At 46.1% G+C, this 23087-nt stretch overlaps 1 protein-coding gene across 5 annotated transcripts in view; it reads right to left on the bottom strand.

The window, feature by feature from the left end:
- Window positions 1-17891: 17891 nt before the first annotated feature.
- MBD5 (methyl-CpG binding domain protein 5) overlaps window positions 17892-23087 on the bottom strand; it is a 348517-nt gene continuing 343321 nt past the window's right edge. For all 5 annotated transcript variants that reach the window (XR_014795804.1, XM_084893024.1, XM_084893026.1 and 2 more), the window contains one exon: window positions 17892-21995. Coding sequence is in view for 4 of the 5 variants with exons in the window: in XM_084893024.1 (XP_084749150.1) it covers window positions 21924-21995 (72 nt within the window). In the remaining variant the exon portion in view is untranslated. The remainder of the gene's footprint in view (window positions 21996-23087) is intronic.

Raw genomic sequence — 23087 nt, 5'->3', positions numbered from 1 at the left:
TTTTCAACTCTAGAAGAAGAAAATCAAAATTAAGTAAAAAAAAAAAAATAATAATAATAATGTTGGAGATTGAAACTGGGATTCACACACTTAAGTGATTTAAAGAAATACCTGCCTCTTTGCTTCCCCTTCCAGGTGAGTTGATCCATAGCAGCCCTGCTCTCAGGGGTGCACGTAAGAAGCGCCATCCCCAACAGAATTTTCCAATTGCTTACGCCTCCCTCACGTGACCTCCAGGGCACAGGCCCAGACCTGTTCACTCTTGTTTTGTAAGGTGTCTCCCGTATGATTCTGGCTGAGAATACGTGATCCATCTGACCGCTCCTGCCCGGTGGTTTCTCTCTTGTAGTTGTCATTACACCTGATAAATTCCGTTTGGTCAAATGATGGAGGAGCACACCTCCAGTTGTCTTAGGCAGAAGGAGACATTTGTTGGCTCATGTCACTGGAACGTCCAGGGGTAGGTTTGGCCCAAGACGTTGTTTGATGGAGCTATGCAAAATAGTTTCAGGACCAGGCCTCTCTCATCTCTTGGCATGGCCCCCTCACCTGGGCGATTTTCTCAGATGAGACTGTGTGATGGCAAGGTGGCTGCCAGCTGCTCTGGGCTCGTGGCCTCCACGTCCATCAGAAAGTTAGCCTCTGTTTCTCCTCTGAATAAAACTCCGTGAGCTGACTCTCTCCTTGGTCCAAATGGGCTCCCAAGTGCCCATCTCCTCTGTTCGAGGTGGGGTTCATTGGTAGAATATGGAAGCCATTCTAGATATTTAAAGCAGAGAGGGATTTAACTCCAATATCGGTGCTTGCGAAATTGAGGGATGAGTTCTAGGTTGAATCTTCAGAAATGACTCCCAGACTAGAGCAGAAGGAACCTGTTGGGGAGCTATGACTCCTGAAACACTCAGGAAGGTGGGGGAGTCAGGTGGACCCCTGAGAGCAGTTGAGTGCAAGACCACGTGTCCTATGTGTGATTCTGAGATCAGAAGGCCAGTTCCCAGCACTGCCACTGCCACCAAACTGCTTCACAAGCCTAAGATGTGATTGAATAGATATTGGACCACCGCTGCAGGATTAGGGTCCTTGCAAGAAGTGTCTCCATGAGCACATGGGCCTACAGAAAGTGTGAGCCACAGGGAAACCGTCTCTTCTGCACTTCTGTTTTCCAAATCTAATTTGAATGGGACATTTTGTATAATAATTTGCATTAAGATTATTGCCTGTAGTCTGGCCAGTGTGGTTCAGTTGGTTGAGCATCATCCCATGCACTGAAAGGTCGCTGGTTTGGTTCTCGGTCAGGGCACATGCCTAGGATGCGGGTTCAATTCCCAGTCAGGGTGCATGAGGGAGGTAACCAATTGATGTTTCTCTCTCATATTAATGTTTCTCTCTCTCTCTCTTACTCTCTTTCTGTCTTCCTCTCTCTCTCTCTCTCTCTCTCTCTCTCTCTCTCTCTCTCTCTCTCTTTCTCTCTCTCTCTCTCTCTCTCTCTCTCTCTCTCTCCTCTCTCTCTCTCTCTCTCTCTCTCTCTCTCTCTCTCTTTTCCTCTCTCTCTCTCTCTCTCTCTCTCTCTCTCTCTCTCTCTCTCTCTCTTTCTCCATTCCTCTTTCTCTGAAATCAATTAAAAATAATAAACAAAGATGATTGCCTGTAGAAGAGTCTAGAAAAGGTAGTTTAGCCGTGCAGTCCCTGCAATACAGGATAATATACTGGATGATGACTGGAAAGCATTATGAGAGCCAGCCCACCACAGGAAGAGGCTGGGAGGGTGCAAGGCGTTGGCCAGGCCTTGAGCCACATCCTCAGCTTCTGGGACTGGAGGAAAGGTCAAGTCTACCTGCAGCCCAAAAACTAACAGTCAGATGAGGTTGGTTGTCAGAGGAAACGTGCTGTTACTAGAAGGAGAGCTAGAAGATGCTGGGTGACAAAGAACATCTTCTTTAAGGTATAGATGATGCTCAACTGTGTATAAGCTCCTTCACCTATGCTACTCCATTTGCTTCTCACAAAAGCCCTAGCGGGGAGTGGGGAGGTCAAATAGGATTATATTCCCCTGTTACAAACGAGGGAGTCCAGACTCAGAGGTTAGGAGCTGATCCCTTACAGCTAGCTGGTAAGGGGGAGTGCTTTGATTCAGACCCAGTCTTCTGACTCGACTCCCATTCCTTTGGGCTGCAGCTGGACGTGGGAGAAACTGCTTTCTGAAACAAGGATTTTGGCCTCAGCCCTCATGTGTAGAGCTTGTGCAGGGGCCTTGAGCAGAAGGCATTTTCTGGCTTTCTGGCAGCTCCGCCATGTTGGAGCACAGCATCACAGAGGTCGCTGAACAAGCGGAGTGGTGGAAACTGGCATAAGCACTTAGATGCTCTGCTCACCTTTCACTTGGTCTTTGAAAAGTGAAACAGCTCCCTGTGTGTTTTTTTGATGCAGGGTGTTCCAATTAGTTGAGAAATAGAGATTAACCACAGTATCATTTTAAATATCTGAATTTCTCTCAAACAGCAGTATTTTTTTTTTTTTTTGCATTAGCCACTCCCATGTAAATGCAAAATCTTCTTTGATAACAGATCAAAGCAGATCCCTCCTCCTAGCCTTCCCGTGGGCTGTGAAATGGCTGGGTTTGCACAAACCAGATTAGAGCCACACAGAGCGGCACCCGGCATTACAAATGCCTCCTGGTGTCAGCACCCAGGAAACCTCCGCCGCCAGATCAGCACGGGCTTCCTCTCCATGGGCTTGGAGATGTGGGCCACCTTTGAGACAGAGGCCCCAAATTGGCTGCACAGTGACCTGGTGGCACCACATCGCAAAGAAGGGGCTTGCTCTGGGGCCAGCGGGGCAGCCAGCATTTGTTCTTGAGGAGGGAGAGGAAGCATTATGGTCTGCCCTCTGGAAGTTCTGCCTCCAGGTCAGACCCTGCAGGGCCCCACGACCCCACTGGGCAAGGAGGCCAAAGGTCAACTTTGCAATCCAGGGGGCACTTCCTCTTCACATGTGTGGTTGGGTCATCGCACTCCCAGAACCCTTACCACCTGCCCTGGACTGCTATACACTACCATAGACTGGGTGCTTCAAATAACAAATATTTATTGCTCACAGTTCTGGAAGCTGGGAAGTCCAAGATCAGCATGCTGGCGGTTTCTGTTCTGGGGAGGCCCTCTTCCTGGTTTGCAGATGGCCTGCTTCCGGTGTTCTCACATGCTGGAGAACCACGAGAGAGCACACTCTTCTTATCAGGACCCTAATCCCATCGTGGGGGGCTCCACTTTCATGGCCTAATTGCTTCCCAGAGGCTCCACCTCCTCCTACCATCATGTGGGGGTTAGGATTTCAACACATGAATTTGGGGGGACACAGACTTTCAGCCCATATCACCACCGGCTGGAGAGGAGGCCTGTGGTAAGACCTGGTCTCTCCTGAAGTCCTGGCCCAACGCGACTGAGCTGTGCCTTTCTTCTCGTCCTTCCCCCCAGGCCCGGTAAAGCCTTTATGACAATCCACACAGTTTTTTTTTTCTTTTTTTTTCTTTCTTTCTTTTTTTTCTCCAGGAGCTTCATTTTAACAAAGTTAAGAAAATGTTGCTTCTGCCAAAACTGGTTTGGCCAGCGGACTGAAAGATCCCTTTCTATTCCTCTCTGTAAAAAACCAATAAAATATTAAAAAAAAAAAAAAGAAGAAGAAGAAAAGGAAGGAAAGAAAGAAAGAAAGAAAGAAAGAAAGAAAGAAAATGCTGCTTCTATAGGCTGAATTTACCCTCTCCCAAAAGTCATTTGTTGATGTCTTCACCCTCCAGTACCATAGAATGTGACTGTGTTGGGAGAAAAGGGGTAGTTAAAGAGGTAATTAAGCTAAAATAAGGTCATTAGGGTTAGGTCTAATCCAATATCATTGTGTCCTTATAAGAAGGAGAGATTAGACGCATACGGAGACACCCTGTGAGGACTCAAGGAGAATATGCCCATCTGCAAGCTAAGGAGAAGGGCCTCAGAAGAAAGCAAACCTACTGACACCTTGATCTTCAACTCCTGGCTTCCAGGACTGTGAGACAATACCCTCCTGTTGTTTAAGCCATCAGTCTGTGGTGCTTTGTTGCAACAGCCCTAATAGACCAACACACCTTCTCTTCAGACGAATTGTCAGTATGATTTTCTGCCTCTGTTCGCTAGCCCTCTTCTTAATAGCACTTCTGACAGTTTGCTCTCTTCATTCAGAGATGGCAGAGAGACCATACCCCGTGGGGGTGTGCATGAGTCCTCTTCCAAGAATAACCGTGGATTCATCCACACATGCTCCTGTCTCTGGGCTTCTTCTAGGGTAAGTGACCAGACGTCCCGCTTTTGGCGGGAGAGTTCCGATTTTTAACAATTTGTCCCGCATCCTGGGGCATTTTAAAAAAGTCCCGATTTTTTCCAGAAAGATTCTTTCCAAAAATTGGGACTGTTTTAAAACGCCGTGGGATGCGGGACAATTTGTTAAAAATCGGGATTGTCCCGCCAACAGCGGGATGTCTGGTCACCTTATTCTAGGGCCAAGAAAAAGCAGAGGCTTACCAGGTGCTTCTGGCTGGGAAGCAGTCCATGGAGGGGAACTGTTAGGAGAGGGCCCACATGTATGTGATACACTGTCTTGGTCTCCATCTTTACTATCTAGGCACTGACTGCCAAATATTTACACCTCCATTTCTTCTCAGCTTTGGTGGCTTAATCCACTGGGCCTTGCCTTCCCACATTTATTTCTAACTTCACTGGCACAACCCACAGGCTCCTGGAATGCCTGGATGGGCTCATGCTTCCCAGGGAGGGTTAGTGCCTTGTCTCAGGCATGACAGGCTCATCACGGTCGCACGTCTGAGCAGTTGATGTACCCACTTGTGCTCAGCCCTTGATGGCATAGCTCCTGTTCGTGTTATATTATTTTAAATGGACATTGCGAAATCCTTGGAGAATAAGGATTAACCGCATCACTACTGGCCATACAGTGCAGATCGCCTTTCCCCTCCAAAAGTTTCATAGCATCTAGTGTTTTAAGCCAGCCCATGTTTCCATCTGCACTCCAAAACAATCGTATATGTCTCTCCCGTCTCTGCCAATCTTGCCTTTGTGGACAGGCTCTTGCTGGGACTACCTGTCCTTCCCACTGTACCCAGCCCAAATCCTTGCATGCGTAGGGGCTCCATGAATATTTATTGAAGGAATAACTTATGCTCATAATTTAGATTCACTTGCACTTATTAGCAATTCTAGCTTCAAAGTATTTCTCCCTTTTCATCCTCACGGCACCTACCATTACAGTTAGGGAAACAGAGACACGCGAAAGTGGAGAGGATACAGGGGAACCACTACTCTGGTTTCCAAGCTTAGTTTTCCTTTCTATCCTTTGTGTCCAACACTTTAAAGATGAGTCTCTTCTGAAGCAATTAGCAAAGCATTCTATGTGGTGCCTGGACTGGAGTGGGCATTCAGTAAATATCTGTGAATGATATTTGGATGAATGAATGAATGAATGAATGAAATATATGAATAAAGAAACCCCAGAGTAAAGTGCAGATATTCTTATGTAACATTCAGCCAACCAGAAACTCAGTTTCTTAAAACTTGTTCTCACCATTGGGCCTAACGGCCTTCACTTAGAGCGTGGCCATGTTTTCACCAGCTGCCCACCTCAGAAGAAACCATAACCTCGGTGATCTGGCCCAGATCCAGCGTGCCCCATAGCAACACAATGTCCTCCTATTTGGCTTTAAAAGGTTCATGAGGATTGTGTACCCTACTCTGTAATGTAGCTATGTTCATTCCTATACTTATTTGTTGTTGTTGTTGTTGTTAATCTTCACCCCAGGATATATTTTCCATTGATTTTCAGAGGAGTGTAAGGGAGGGGGACATACCTATATTTATTTGTTGTTGTTGTTGTTAATCTTCACCTGAGGATATATTTTTCCATTAATTTTTAGAGAAGTGTAAGGGAGGGGGAGAGACACAGAAAGAGAGACATGAATGTGAGGGAGATACATTGATTGGTTGCCTCCTGCACACACCCCAACCAGGCCAGGTTCTAGCCTGCAACTGAGGTATGTGCGCTTCACTGGAATCAAACCTGAGACCCTTCAGTCTGTGAGCCAATGGTCATCCACAGTGCCAAACAGGCTAGGGCATTCATGTCTATGTTTTTAATTACTCATAGCTGAATTAAAATGATGCTCTGTGGAGATTGCCCTCTATTGTAGCTTCCAATGTCTCTGGCACATCACTATGTTCAGTGGTCTAAGTGATTAACGAAGCCTTAGGCCAGGACACATAGAAAAGATTAGAACTCCTACTTCTATGTACCTCTCTTGTTACCCAGCCACTTGGCAAAAAGAAGGACAGAGAGCCAGCTGTAAAGTCTCTAATTCGTGTCTGTCTTCCTCTTCCTTTAGGGTCTCAGAAGGACATGGGGAGAGGAGGGTCTTTGACCTCATAAAAATATGGGAGAGCCAAAACCGGGTTGGCTCAGTGGACATAGTGTCGGCCTGCAGACTGAAGGGTCCCAGGTTTGATTCTGGTCAAGGGCATGTATCTTGGTTGCGGGTGCATCCCCAGTGTGCAGGAGGCAGCTGATCGATATCTCTCTCTTATTGATGTATCTAACTCTCTATCCCTCTCCCTTCTTCTTTGTAAAAAAATCAATAACATATATTTTAAAAAAAGAACCATGTTTGATGTATCCCATAAATTTAAAAAATATATATATGGAAGAGATTTTTCTTCATTCTCCTACCAACTGCTGGGTTGCTGACTTAGGGAATCCCCATGGGATTTACACACACACACACACACACACACACACACACACACACACACTGAGCAGGAGCAGGGAGTCCAGGCACCTTTTGCAGCTCTCAGAAGTCAGTGTGCGTGAGAAACACCTGGGTTGGGCAGCTTGTTGCAGACACAGGTTAAAGGGCCACTCCAGAGGCTGTGACCTGTGGTTCCAGGGAATTTGCATTTTAATGAGCTCCTCAGGTGGTGGTGATGGTGGCCTGTGAGCTGCTCCTCACTCAGAGACCAGGGCAGCCGGAGGATGGTGATGGGGCAGCTGGGTGCAGAGCTGGGTGCAGATCTGGGTACTGGTGGGACAGGGGGAGAGAGAGAAGCTGTAGATCCAACAACAGGGAGGCTGGTGGCAAGCTAGGTGTGCTCAGTTTCAATGGAGGGCTCCAGGCAGGCCTCAAAGCAGGGGGAAGCATGAAGCTGCTGGCCACCCACTTCTCAACCAGCAACAGAGACCCCTGCACTCGGCCTCAGTGCAGAGAACTGGCCATGCAAAGTAAAAAAAGAGCAAGGAATCAAGACATGTAAAAGCAGAAATGTGAATGTGGTGGGAACATGGGAGAAGGCCTTTTGCTGTGTTTTGGTTAAATTCTGGTGAGGAGGTGCCCTCCACTGACGGGAGATGTGGGTAGAGAAGGAGAGGCTGAAGGTGCCCGGGAGGCAACCAGGAGCAACCTATGGGGGCAGCAGGGCCAGGGCCAGAGGCAGCCTGGCTGACCAAGGGAGCAAGGGCTTTCCTGCCACGAGGGGAGTCAAAAGAGCCACATGCAGCCTGGAGCAGCTTTGTCTGGGGAGGGGAGTGGGGTCCTCATCTGAGGCTTCCACCTTCTCTGTCATTCCAGCCCACTCCTCCTGTAACCCTGGGGGAACCCCAGCTGGGCTGCCTCGCCTGGCTTTTGCCCTCCCTCCCAACTCCCCTCCCCTGGGGTGTTAGGATGGATGAGGCCTTTGGGAGAAGGCTCTGTTGGGCCCTAGCTCTCTCCTCCCTCAGTTCCCTGCTAGGAGCACTGGGAGGGGTGAGAACACTGATTCCTGCAGGTTAGAGCCCAGACAGGAGGCGGGAGGAGGATTTAGGGGATGACCATGACCAGATTCAGCCTCCCTGTGCAGAGCCCTGCCGCTCGCCCCTCCATTGGATCTGAGCAGCTCAGCTCATTGGCACCTCCTTTGTTTCTGCTTCCTGGTAAGATTTCTTTTGAAGAAAGGCTCTTTGTGGTTCAAAAAAAAAAATTTTGTTTTTTTTGTTTTAAACCACAAATCTAGTACAACTACCTCATTTTTCAGATAAGGAGGCCCAGAGAGTCAACTCTCACCTTTCTAGTTTCCACTTTTGATCTGGGTGTTGGACATGCTCCTAAATTGGGTCATACCTTTTAGCCACGTTGCAAGCTAGAATTGAAAGAATTACAGTGACACACATTTTCTTTGAAAGCTGAATTCAGGTCAGTGCCATTGGCGACAGCCAACAAGCAAGCAAACAAGCGCCGGAAACAAGGAGGCACGTGTGGTTTTAAACATTTCTTGAAACAATAGAAACCCCTTTTCTCGTGGTTCTGGATGCCAGGTGTTTGGAGCCAAGGTGTGAGCAGGCCATGCCACCTCCGCCGGCTTCCAGAGAGAATCCTTGGCTGCTCTAGCTTCCTGGTGCTCCTTGGTTGGTGCAGGGTTAACGCCAGTCTCTGCCTCCACCTTCTCACGGCACACTTCTAGGTGCTCTCCTCTTCTGAGAAACTCGCCATCACTGAACTTGTTTTGCTGTATCAGAGGCTTAATGATTCCAGAGATGATGCCTGTCCTCTTCTTATCAGGACACTGGTCCTAGTGGGTTAGGATCCTGCCCTTACCGCCTCATTGAGGGTCGTATATGTGACCACAGTCACCTGGGGATTGGGGCCGTAGCCCACAAATTTTGGGGTTTAGTTGATAATAGTCCCTTAACCCCTGCCCTGAAGAAGCTTTGGGCAGAGGCGTATCCTCTCACACATCTCGTTCTGTGTCACCGGAATCAGGCCTGGTAAATTCTTGGTAACTTTCAACAGCCTGGCGGTTAGCTGGGAGCACGCATCCGGCAGAGAGCAATTTCCTTCTGTTTTGCTCCTGGAGATCTGAGAACCCAGCTGAAGGTCGGTAAAGGTGCTCTTGTCTAATGTGACCCACGTGGCACCTCTCTGTCCTTTGGAGACTTAGGTTAAACTTGGCCCAAACTCTAATTCTGTGGCTTCCCTACATTTTCCTGCCTCATAATCTCCAGCTTCTCTCTGGCTCCTGGCTAAGTTCCTGGGGCTTCCTGGTCTCAGACTAGATACAGGAGCCCATCCCTTCAGAGTCTACACACACACACACACACACACACACACACACACACACACACACAGTATATTACAGGTCACTCCCTTTCCTGCTGATTCCAAGGGGGTACAGAAAAGATCATATCAGTACGGCACCATCTTCTATACTCTCCTTCTGGGCCTTCTCAGAACCTCCTGCCCATCTTCCCAAAGCCCAGTCCCTCTTGCTTTAAGAAGGGGGCTCAGTTCTGTGTGCAGCCGCTGCTGTGGTGGTGTGCCACGGGTCCCTCTTTTCACGGCGACACACATCTCCCCCCTGAATGAGGTGTCGCCTCCTGGAGCTCTCACAGCTGGGCCTCACCTTACAGGACATCCCAGGCCCAGTGACTCCTCCATGGAGTGGGGTACAAGGCACAGCCCCAGGCTTCAGGTTGAGACAATTCCCAGTTGCCATCCCAGCCCAAGTTCCCCTGGGAGTCAGCCGCTGCCTCTTCTGTAACTTCTCCCTCTGCTCAGTTGGTCTGTCCTTACTCCTCACAGGTGTGACCCTGACAGCATTCACCCACCAGCATCCTGCAGTCACACCTCCATCTCAGAGGCCCTCTCTGGAAGACCACACCCAACACCCAACGCCCAGGCAGCCCCATCATGTGATCTGTGCTTCCCAGTCTCCCCAGAGTCTTGGCGAGTCAAAGTCTCTCCGTGTGTCTGTTTTTTACCAGTCTCCCCATTTTATTGACAGAGATACTAAGGCTCAGAAAGGAGGAGTCATGCAGGCCCAACCTAACCCCTCCCACCAGTGGCTGAGCCAGCCAGAAGGCATAGCCACTGGATTAGGGGTAATTCCTAGTTTGGTTGGTTAGTTGACTTACTTTGTGGCACTGTGAATGCCTGATGATCCTAGTTATAGAAGAACAATCGCCCCCCCCCCCCCACACACACACACACACATCCCCGCTTAACCCCAAGCCCTTGTGCTTCCTTGCAGGCCTGCTCCATTGACAACCACTCTTCTCTCTAACATCTCCACTCCCTCCCACTCAGAAAGCATTTGAGCTTCCCGTTCGATGTGATTCAGGTGTTCTCATTTGCCAGGAACTGACCCACTGGATGACTCAGGGATGCTCAGGTGGTCTCGGGAAGTCCAGTAAAGTGAGAGCACTTGCGCTTAGGAAGGGCCGGCTCCCAGGGCCTTCAGAGTCTCCTCTCACCGCCCTCTTGGGAGGCAGTGGTGCATGTGGCTAAAACTGAGGACCTGGGAGGCAGCTCATTTAGTTTATGATCCGGCTACACTGGGAGTCGGTGTGGGCACAACTTCTTTTTGCCTTGGGTTTGTTTCCTGCTCATGTTGCTTGACTCCTGCAGTCAGCTATGGCTCTGCTGCGCTCCGTCCAGCTCCAGTCCTCACGTCTCTTTCACTGTGGGATTCAGACAGAAGGAATAACTCTCATCTAAAATAAAAACTTGTGGATGAAGAAATGAGCGCACAATGGCTTTTAGACTCTCCAGGTCTATAACAGGGGGAAATGCTAGTACCTGTGCCACAGAATGGGGAGTGGTATGTCCTTTAATTCTCTCAACGTGTACAGTGCTTAGCATTGTTCCTGGCATGTGATACTTGACCCAAAAATATTAGCAGTTACTTTTATCTTACCAATACTTATACCAGCAAAGAGAGTATGTTCCAATCACATATTTTGTTAAAAGCTTGTGTAGTGATTTGAAATGTATGTGCACATTTTTGCCACTTCGTCAAGAGAGCGAGTCAAATTCCACTCTCATGTGCAGGCTTTAGGGACCATGCTTCTAAGCAAACAAATTGGGCAAAAGCAACGCCATGTGACTTCAGAGGGTGGGTTGGAAAAGGCAATACAGCTTGCACCTGGCTCTTCCTCTTACGTTTTGAGGCTGGAAGTGTACCAAGAGCATGCACATATGCACAAGTAGAGTGCCTGACCCAGGCCTGTGAGCTGGTGGGCTTGCTTACTGCTACCAAACGTGGCATGGGCAGTGCTGGGCACACTGGGTGGGCATCTGTCCTGAACAGATGACAGAACCTGGTTGGGACCCTGTCTCACATTCAGAGATGTGTCTGACAGACAGTCTGAGCTCATGGAAAGATCAAGTTATTCACATGCCCTAATAAAAGTCTACATTCCATGTTCGCTGTCAGCTTTTCAGGAAATGCTTTCCTCCCTTTCTTGTCTCCTTTACAATGTAATTAGAACCGAGCAGATTGAATAAGGAATACCGGTCTCTCCTCAAGGAGCTCCCTTCGATGGTTTGGCTCCATCACCGCCTTTGCTCATGGGGGACACCCATCATGACCTCCCAGTACTTCATCACTTGGAGTGATTCTAAAGACCGATGCACATGCTGCAGGCAAAACGCAAGATAATCCACTGGTGTGTGAGAGAGAAATGGAAAAACTTCCATTTCTGTTCCATTCATCTGAGTCTTTCCTAATTTCCATGATTAATTCAGTGGTATACCTACTAGCACAAGCATATATACCTGCATTTGTCTGTATATAGTAGGTCTTCACTTTCATTTTTATTTTGCTGATAGGGATTTGTTAGTGAAGTTGGAAACCATTGCTTTAGAACAAGGAAAGCTACTCTTGAGGCAGGAGTGACCCCCCTTCTTGTTTTGTTCTTTGCACAAGAAGCTACGCGCTCCTTGTAGACAGTTGCTGCGGCCTGATCGCCTTGGCTGACCCAGTTGCCTTACAAGGCACAAGGCTCACATTTTCCCCTCCTTCCTGGACGCCTCACCTGCTCCACGATCGCCCTGGACACGTGGGAAGAGCAGGAAAGCCACGAGAAGGGGGAGGAAACTGTCTCTCGGTCTTCGCCGACTCAGGCTGGGCAGATGGCTTGTCCACAGAGAGCCAGTCCGTTTCTCCTTCTGCCTCTCACCCGCCTCCTTTTCCAGCTTCTGTGAATTTTTGCTTCCAGTTCTTTGCCAAATTCATCCGAACAGTCAGAATCAGCCTGAAGTCATAAGCGCCTGAACCTCCAGGCTTGTTCTGAATTTTGAAAGAACCTACCGTTTCGAGATAATCCCTCTTTGATTGGAAAAGGGGCACAGGACCTGTGAAAGGTCACAGATGATTTCCAAAGGCTAACACCCCTGACCACGACAGCTGTGGAAGATTACCTGGGCAGCGAAAGCCATGTCCTGGGGGACAGAGTCACAGTCCAGGGACCAAAGCTTCAGGCGACCAGAAGTCTTGGCCCCCCGAACGCAGGGTGCAGTGGCTGAGCAGACAGGACACCTTGAGGCCCTGGGAGCTGAGTTTAGCTAAACCATTTATCTGCATCCGTGTTTGACAAATTCTGCCACCTCCCCCGACACTTAGCAAGATGTGCCTAAGGTTTCCATCTGACTATCCTAAGTATAATACTTAGATATGAACTTCCAATTGAGAAATCAATAATGATCCTTAATAGCACTTAAAAATACTACTAGAGGCCCAGTGTGCGATTGAAATCGTCTTAGAGAGCACCACACACACATTACCCCTACCCCTACCCCTAATTTTAAACGATTGAAACCCAGCAGGCTGCCTCAGGAGTCAGGCCAGACTGCAGTGGCTCTGGGCCTCACCTGCGTGCACAACCTCCTCCTGTCCGGTAGTCCTGTTATGGCTTCCTGGCCCAAGTTTTTATTTTTTTATAAAATACATTTTATTGATTTTTGTACAGAGAGGAAGGGAGAGAGATAGAGAGTTAGAAACATCGATGAGAGAGAGTCATCAATCAGCTGCCTCTTGCACACCCCCTACTGGGGATATGCCCGCAACCAAGGTACATGCCCTTGACCGGAATCGAACCAGGGACCCTTCAATCCCCAAGCCGACACTCTATCCCACAAGTGTCAAACACAAGGCCCGCGGGCCAAATCCAGCCCACCAGGCCTTGCAATGTGGCCCGCACTGCGCTGTCATCACTGCACTCCGCTGTCAGTTTATGACATTGTCAGTTTATGACTGTTCAGTAAATCATTCGGCCCGCGATTTAGGCTGGATTTTAGATTTTGGCCCCTTCTCTGATTGAGTTCGACACCCCTACTCTATCCATTGAGCCAAACCGGTCCCGGTTTCCCGGCCCAATTTGCATTTTTAAAAAAATATATTTTATTGATTTTTTACAGAGAGGAAGGGAGAGAGATAGAGAGCTAGAAATGTTGATAAGAGAGAAACATCGACCAGCTGCCTCTTGCACACCCCCAGGGGATGTGCCCGCAACCAGTGTACATGCCCTTGACCGGAATCAAACCTGGGACCTTTCAGTCCGCAGACCGATGCTCTACTGCTGAGCCAAACCGGTTTCAGCCCAATTTTCATTTTACCTCTTTATATATTAAGATGACTGTGGCTTATTTGTTCTCTCCCCTTCTAAAAGCATGGCTCAGGCTGAAAACGGTTTGGCTCAGTGGATAGAGCGTCAGCCTGCGGACTGAAAGGTCCTAGGTTCGATTCCGGTCAAGGTCATGTACCTTGGTTTCGGGCACATCCCTAGTGGGGTGGGGGGGTGTGTGTGTGCAGGAGGCAGCTGGTCGATGTTTCTCTCTCATCGATGTTTCTAGCTCTCTAGCTCTCTCCCTTCCTCTCTGTAAAAAATCAATAGAAAATATATTTAATAAATAAATAAATAAATAAATAAAAGCATGGCCATGCTTGTCTTCTGAGCACAGCTAATCCTGAGAGAGTATGAGCATCCCCCATCCCCCACGCCCACGCCCTCAAACCTCTGGGAGCTTCCTGACTTGGTTCAAAACCTTGCTCTTCTCAAGAGCACCTGCGTTTAAACGAGGAAAGAGAAATAAATGGTTAAACGTGAATAATAGGACCCTCTTAAGTGACCATCCCACAGAAGGCAGGCTCTTTCTTTAAGATACTCGAGGGCCACGCCATTCCGATCTGCGGATGAAGGAAATCAGTGCGGCGCAGCCTCTATTATTAACAGTAGTAATGATAATAACAGCTAGACCTGCACAGTGCTTACTGAATGCCTGCTGCTCACATAGATTCATATATTTAATTCTCAAGCAAGTTTATGAGGTAGGTTCTATTGTCCTCATTTTTCAGATGTTGAAACAAAGGCTGGGAGGTGGTAATTTGCCTGAAGGCACACGGATCCTGAATGCCTGGATTTATACCTTGGAGATGGCCCCAGGGTCTCGTTAGTGATCATGAGTCAGTCTGCACTAAGAACTAGGTTGGTGTGGTTCAGTGGTTGATCATCAACCTAAGAACCAGGAGGTCACAGTTTGATTCCTGGTCAGGCCACATGATGGGTTTCAGGCTCCATCCACAGTAGCGGGGGAAGGGGGGGGGGCATTCAGGCAGCAGCCCATTAGTGATTTTTCTCTTATAATTGGTTTCTCTCTCTCCCTTCCTCTCTGAAATCAGTAACAATATATTTTTTTTTAAAAAAAGAACGAGGACCCCAACTTTCACTTTCTTAAGTCAAATACACTTTTCCCTGTACTAAACTGTGCATTCCCTGCTTGGACTGATTTTGTTTAAAATTTTCACATCTTGAGCTACTTATTGGAAAAGCCCTTTCCAATTTCACTCTGAGGATGACGGTTAGGAACTCTGCTTCTGCTCTGGCCACCGCAGCCATGCACTGAGCTTCCTGGGGAAATTATTTTGCAGTCCAGTTTCCTGGGAAATCACTTTGCTGGTCTAGTTCCGCACGTGGCACCTTGGGCAGTGGAGTTCACCTAAGAAACACTCTGGGCAGTCCGCCCAGAATCTGGAGCCGGGAGGGAGCAGCAGACAGCTCCGTGGTGCAGTTGGCTCTGTCAGAACTGCCCTGGACAGGCCAACCACTCTCCTCCCTTCAGGGCTGCCTGGGAAGACACAGCGCCTGGGACACAAGCCCTCCTTACGGGAGACACTTTCACTGGCAGGAAGTTCCCTGTTCTAATCTGAATCTTTCATACCAGGCGCCCAGAGCTGCATGATCTCATGCGATCTTTAATCAATCCCACAAGGAAAGTGCTATTATTATCCTCTTTCGTAGATGAAACGAAACATAGATAGGCTGAGTAACTTGCCCAAAGTCAAGCAACTAGTTAGTGGCACAGCCTAGATCTGAATGCAGACAATCTCCCTCCAGAGCCCAATTTGTAAACTTTATGATGGACCCTCTCCCCGTCGAGGGTCCATTTCCTGTGCAGAGGGCCCGTGCCGGAGGGAAGGCCTATTTGCTGGTCTCTGGAGCATAGAATTGGATGCCTGTTATGGCATTGCCTCTGCTTTTTTTTTTTCTTTTTCTTTTAAAAACCGATAATTAGCTTTGAAAAACCCTCAAGTTCAATGTTCCCTGAATGTAGGAAGTGACTAATTGTGGCTGGGAGTGTTTTGAAGGGCATGGACCAGATGATGAAAGGCCACTGTGGTCGCCCTGCTGTGGGGCAGAGGTCCATGAAGCCAGATGGCCTTGTCCTGGGCTCTGACTCCCTGCGTTCCTTTTTCCTGTGCCTCCATAACCTCTGTGCTCACCTGGTGCCCCGGGCATGGAGCGCCCTCCTCTGCAGCTTCCAGCTTCCGTGGATGTGTGCGGGCTGAGTGGCCCCTCCGGAGGCGTGCCCTGACCCTCATTTACCTGTGCATGCTGTTTGCAGGCCTTGCTTTCTAACACGTGCACAGCACAGGAGGCTTTGGGATTTTAAACTTTCCCATCCTCTGATCATCAAAGTGGAAACACTCCTGCTAGGTCAACAGCACACTCACTTGTGTAAAAAAATAAAATAAAATAGGGAATTCATGTGGTTGGCAAAACAAACAAACAAACAAAAAACGTAAGTGTACTGATGAACATTTCTTCATGGCTACTGAAGTGACTTTGCACATGTACCTTCACACACACCCCTCAAGACTGGGGTGGAACTTGCTCAGCAAACTAGTAAGAAGAAGTAGAATGCTCCCCCCCTTATTTTATGTTGGTTTCTGAAGACGAACATGATGCTAATTAAAAATGCTGCACTTGACAGGTCTGTGCTCATCGGTCTTGTCCTCATGCAAATGCCTCTTCTTCACACTGCAGTCAGAATGATCTTTTAAAAACACAAACCTGATTATATCCCCCCCCCAAACCCCACAATAGTTCCCCATTACTGTGATGCTCCAGGCAAGGTCTTGATAAAACTTGCCTAGGTCCCTCCCCGACTTTGCCTTTCACCCTATTTCTCTTCATAATTCCCCTTTGCACTCTATTCGTCTCTCATACTCCTCAGCTCCAAGCCTTACACGCCTGTTCCCTCTGCCCCTAACTTGCTCTCATTTACCCTCCTCCAGGCCACATACGTCTCCTGTGCCTGAGCTTCTTCATCTTCCTTGATCCTCACTGAGGCCCCATCCCCATCACATGGGGCCAGGGACTTGTGATGGGCTTCTCTATCCCAGCCCCCCAGCCTACCACCTTTGATTGTACTTACACATCAACTGGCCATCTCCTTGGGCAGCTGTTGTGAGGGCAAAGAAGAGGTCTGTCTTATCCCTACTGCATCCCCCTTGCCACACAGGTTGTGGCATAGAGTAGGTGTCCATAAATATTTATTGAATGAATATATTTATCCATGATATCTCCAAGGTCTACTGAACTGCTTCTAACCAGAACTTTTAAGAGGATCACACAAAAACTACCAATTCCTGAACCAGGCTGCTGTAGAGGGCTGTTAAAATACACTCAGAACAGGGCCTCCTTTGCCAACGCCCTCATCTGGACCAAGGGAGGCAGCTACACTGGCACCGGGCAGCCCTCCGCATTACCCAAATGGGCCCTCCATCTTCTTGGAAACTCAGGTGACTCTCCTAAGCCTTATCTGGGAGTTCTCAAAACATGATTGTCCTGGGGCCTAGGATCAAAGTGTCGAATGTGTTCAACATAGAACCAAAGCTCATACATTCCCTTTGTTAACCATGGATTGAGAAGCTCACCTGTGGCATGGATTCTGTTTTGGATTTCGATCCAGGGATCTGTTTCCTGTTAATTACAGCATGCAAAACATGGCATACTTCACACAGACATATGTTCCCTAACGGATTCCGTTAAGGCAGTGGTTTTCAAATCTCGCTTTGTCCCCTGCCCCCAGGCCCCCCTCCAGGAGACATTTGGCAATGTGTGGAGTCGTTTCTGATAGTCACAATTTGGAAGGGAAGCTACCAACATCTGGTGGGTAGAGACCAGGGAGGAAGCCAAACGTCCTACAATGCACAGGACAGCCCCCGCAGCAAAGCATGATGGCACCCAAATGTTAATGGCACCAAGGCTGACAAGCCCTGGGCTGGGATGACACTCCTGAGAACTAGGCTCTGACTCCGTGTGTGGTGCTTTCCAAGATGTATGAAATAGAAAAGAATAAGTTAAAAGCAATAAGGTGGCTGTGGATTTTGCCCTGCCTAGAAAGTAAGATGCACAGCCTGTCTCTAAAATAGACCAATTCCATTTGGGGAGGTTTCCTAGGCAGAGCCCAGACCTGGATCGATGAAACAAATCACCTATGGAAATCTTCAAACACAAGGCATTTAGCATGGAACTGAAAAGACCCTTGAGTGGGAAAAGGAGTTTTGATGAGTCCAAAACCATATTTGTTTTTCGCAATGAAAATGTTGATGTCACTTATTTTTCCTAAGGTCATAACTATTTGGATAAAGATATTCATTTGAAATGCAGGTGAAATGTAAATTGCTAGTTTTTTACACAGACAATTGGTGTATTTATACTTAATCCATAAAGGCATGATGTTACAAAACACATTTGTATATTGTGAAGCCATCCAGCATCAAAGTTTCCGATTTATAGACAACTTTGTATTTACATAACAAATCAGTAAATCCATAATTTTTCTTCCAATTTATAAAAGGTCACTGAAGTACACACACAGTGTGTATAAAAGCAGGTAAGGCTGATAATACATATTTACAGTAGATACAAATTAATCTTTCATATTTAAGAAAATGATTTTTGTATATTTTTTCTCCCTCAAACTCTCTACTCTTAGCAGGATATCCCATGCTGGAATTGTTTATTGCTTTTTGGCTCACTGATTTAATGATCACTAGGGGTTTTTTACACACACGAATTACCAATGTTGTTATCTCTTTGGCTAATGCAAATGTGATAGAGAATGAATGAAATAAACTAATTCAATATTACAGTTCTTAATATCAGGTTGATATTAATTTGGTCACAGCCCCCACATCAATAAACTATTGCATAACTCATTTTATACATGACAGTGACAATGTCTTGAGTCTTGGGTTACACTATTTGGGCATAAATGGGCAACGTTAACAAGATTTCAGATTTTCAGGAAGGTCTAGAATCCTTGACTTTTTTTTCTTTCTTTCCCCCCCCCCCCCCCACAAAGAGCAATGTCATCAGGATCTTGAGCATCTTAGATTTTAAAATCTCAATGCAGAATGGCCTGTGACTCACACTGCACGGATGATTACCAAAGCTCACTGCAAGGTGTTATCACCCTCGGAAATGAAAAAGGAAATCACCTCATAGGATTAATCAGTTGAGAATCTTCATAAAACTTAACAAAAAACAAAATAACTGCCCTCTTCTCCTCCAACAATTTTGCTGTATGTTTAAAAAAGAAGGTAGTGATTACTTAAAAAAACAAAACAAAACAAAACAAAACAAAAAAACAGACACAGCAAATAACTCCAAGTCAGGGTCCAATTAAAAGACTAAAAGTGGCCCATGATATCACAAGGGATGAGTATTCTTCTTAAAGCATTGATGTTCACAGAATTGAAATGTTCCTTTAAATTAAAAATAAAAACCCTGATTGCTTTTAATGCCACAAACAAGACAAATCAAACAAGAGCTGCTTTGTTAGTTTTCACTCGTTGGAAATAATCTCTGGAAGCTACATGAAGGTGTAGTTTATTCTCCTTGTGCTTCCTAAGACTGTGAGGGGAACAGAATAAAATTAGATTGCCTTTTCCCAGGGGAGCTATTAAGTTCTTAAAAGGAGCAAAAAATTTTCATTCAATTTCTATTCTAGGATATATTGGGGGTGGGGGGAGTTTATTTTAGGGAATAAAAAATGTACTAAGGTAGAAAGGCTAGCCTTCATTTAAAAAAATGAATTGGCTTTAATGCAAAGAGAAAGAAATAGCTCTATGGGCAAAATTTAAGGATGGTGACCAATTTTTTAATTGTAAAGTAGGTGCAACATTTAAAAAAATGTTACAGCACTGCATGACCTGTCATGCCAACAATATTTACATCAACTGCTTACATGAAATCATATAACTGTAAAAGAGAAAGGGAAAAAACCAAAAACAAACCCCGGGTAGACCGAAACAGCAACACCTAGCACCCACATCAAAGCTGTGAGCAGCCAACGAAATCATGGGTGCAAACATACTTTACATGGTCTGCTGATGTAAAGTATACATGGGTAGGGGAAGCACAAACCCAGTTAGTTTAAAATATGAAAAAGAAGGCCTGGTTGACACAAACTCAGTCTGAATTCAAAAAAGCAAAGGCTGAAAAAACTTGTCCGTATCAACACACACACACACACACACACACACACACACACACACACACGCTAACCCAGACAGACACAGACATAGGCACCTATCTGTGAATAAAATCAATCATATAAACAAAACAGTAGAAAAGCAGGAAAAGCAGGTTGGTGCACAAAAAATGGACAACATTAATGGTTGAAACTCACTGGACACATCAACTAATTACAGAAAGGTGCCAACTCAACCACACAGCAGATGACTTGAGGACTGGGGAAAGGCAAAACGAACCTGCCCTGGAAGGAAGGGTCCCTCCCTCCAGGCCAGTGAGCCCAGTGTGGCCAGTTGCATTCCATCAGGCTTGGGGGCAGGGCTGAGGGTGGGCGTGGAAAGGACACAGAGACACAGGAGACCTGGGGGAAGAAGGAAGAGCTGCTGATATTATAGACAGCCCAGGGCGAGTGTTCTGTGCTGTGGCCCCAGGAAACCAGTTGGAGGAATGACCTTGGTCTCTTTTTTTTCCTGAGTTACTGGAACTCTGCTACATCATGGGACTGAGGAGTTTGGGGGATGGATGGGAGAGGAGGGGAGGTGGTGGGCATTTTGGGGTCAGAGTGAGCTACTGGAGGGCCTCCCAGCACCCGGGTCACTAAGCTGCTGAGTGAGCCCAGGGCCAGGGGAACAAGGCCTCGCTCCCCAGGGGAGTAAGAATGTGGGGGTGGGGCTGGTTGTAGAAAAAAATAAAGGAATAATGAACTTTTTTTTGACAATACATCAACAGAGGCCTGGCTGGAGGCCTGAAAATTTGTTCAATTGCCTGGGAGATAGGGTTATACCACCACCACAAAAACTGGGGGAGGAAAAAAAGACAGAAAATTAGGTTGTGCTACATTTCTTATTAATTACCTTGTACTTTACAATGGCTCATAGTTTTAGGCTTGTATACTTGCAATGTAGTATTTTCTTTCTACATTTGTTTCAAATTTGTTTCTTATTTAATATAATATAAATAATTTGGTTAATAGATTTAACCTGCACATTTCAGCCACATTAATATATATATATATATTTATATAAGAATCTGTTAATGGTATAAATAATTCTTTAAATAAAATAAATCTGATATGTTACATAATACTGATAAAAAATTACCATTGCTAATAACTTTGAAAGCCACCTTAGCTTGCGGATTAAGTAATACTGATAAATGGATGGATACATGAAACTTGCTTTGATGATTCATATTTCTTTTTGCCCCCAAAGGAAAACTGAATTATAACCAACCTTCCCGCTGATGGTGATTTCAAAGTGGGGCTTTTGCCTCCATGTACAGGAACAGAAGAAAGTTTTCACCTTGTCAGGTATTGTTTGCAAAGAAACTTAGCTCTGAGCCTCAAGGTGGTGCAGCATAAAAGCAACCTAGTTCCATCGGTGGCTCTCAAACGTTACCTACAGAAATGACCGAGTAAAATATTCCCTCTAAGATTTTTTTTTTATATATATAAAACCTATTCTACTTTAAAACTTAGGTAAAAAAAATATGCAACAAATGGTTGCAGCTTCTGAATTCTTAATTTAGACCTGTGAGCCCTCAACCCTTTAGAAATCTGCCAGGTTTCAACTTTCTAGACGCCCGAGGTCAAGTCCAGTGCTTCCAGGCCAGGTGCATCCAAACAGACAATATAAATGGACACTCAGTGGTGCGCAGTGTATGTCATCATTCAGGAGATACACATCGTCATGCCTTTTCTCTGCTGTTAAATACAAAAACAGCATCTTTTACATTATCATAGAAAAGCATTTAGGTTGTATTTTTATTTATCACTTTACACTGGTAGTCTCTGGTAGGTGTACTCCATAGAAACCAAAGAATTTTGTACACTATTTCTTTGTACAATAAAAGATAAAGTGTGCATTAAGTACGCTTGTACATGACAATATTGTACAATATTTACATTTCTGATATCACCATGAAATTCTGTATCTTCTATATACAACATTGAAAATTCTTCAGAAACATTTGGACTACTTCTTATAATCACAATTTTAGTGTTCTAGAAAAAAAAAAGAAGTTTCTCAGTCATCTCTTGACCATTTATCACGCTCATCACTCAGGGATTTTGACTGGTTTTTCCAGCATTCATTTTCCTTCCTGATCAAAAAAATACTGTATCGCTGTTTCTTTTAGCACCCTGTGGTGGTGGTAGCTCTCTGCCATCGTATAAATATTGATATAACAGTGGCTATATCAATACCTATATACAGATCTATCTGCGCGCGTTCCTTTCACAAACACTGTGCGTGGTGGAATAGTCCCTGTTATCTGGAGATCTTCCTCCTCTTGGGTTTGGGGGGCCTCATTTGTCGGTCTCCATGTGGGATTTGGTGAACCTGGAAAAAAAGAAGTGGGAAGACAACAACAGAGGTTGAAATAATAAATACCATCTGATTCCTGACAAAGCAACGTAGGCAACAGACTCAGACTTCCATTTTTAATCACTGCTAGCGTATGGTGTTTAGAAAGTTTGCCAAGACCCTAGATCTCAATGTGTCCTGGTCACTACAGAATATGAGGAGCCCTAGAAGCTGAGAGGCAGAGCAGCACGCTGTGGACCCCACAACAGTGGGACATAAAGGAGGAACCGGGAAATTCAAGCACGGGAAAGGGAGTGTGCAGCTGCCACAGCGGCTGTACGTTTCTGATGGAAACAAGGCCTTTCCCGTCAGAGAGCCCTCGGTCATCAATGCCACCAGGATCTGGAAAGTGGATGAATACACACCCCAACCATGTTTTCTTCTTCACTCACCACCCTACTTATTTTACAACCACTAAGAAGGGTAAAACATTGTAAGAACCTTGGCCCTAGAAGTTTATTTATAAGAGTCAGGATGGAAAATAGAACACCACTACCATCTGTTGGCAGAGTTGAGCTTACGTAGCCTGGGAAGAGCAATTAATACAAGTCCTCTTTATAAACAAACACAGAAACTAGCAGGATTCAGGGCCATGTATCAGACTGAGCAGGGGTGAATCAAGCGAGGAGCATGATTGCCAGGTGTCAGAAAGCAGATGGTGTGGTTTTGAGAGGAAAAGTGTCAGAAAGGTGATCAGGTGCCCTATGTTGAATTGTGGCTACTGATGAGAGAGGGCAAAGTCAAGATGCAGGAAAGGCAGGATGGACTCAAGGCAGCGGCGTAGCAAAATGATTAACAACCAACTAGCCACCTGTGCAGGGACACAAATACATGGTAGCACATGCCAATTTCTGCAGTGTAAATATTTCTACATGGTCAATTTCAAGCTACCTATGTGATGTCACAGAACTAAGAGTTAGAAAGAGATGTATTACACAATCAGCTCATGAGATACACAACAAGTTGGCTCTATTGTATGTTTTAAAAAATAACATTTACATAATAGCAAAGGTCAATGCTATTCAGGGTCAAATGCAGAAGACTTCTTAAAAAATAATATTGAAATTC

The sequence above is a fragment of the Pipistrellus hanaki genome, assembly GCF_964339955.1.
Source record: "Pipistrellus hanaki genome assembly, chromosome: 8".
NCBI classification, from domain to species: domain Eukaryota; kingdom Metazoa; phylum Chordata; class Mammalia; order Chiroptera; family Vespertilionidae; genus Pipistrellus; species Pipistrellus hanaki.
Note: the sequence above shows the minus strand (reverse complement) of the source record. Positions and strands in the feature narration are given on the sequence as shown.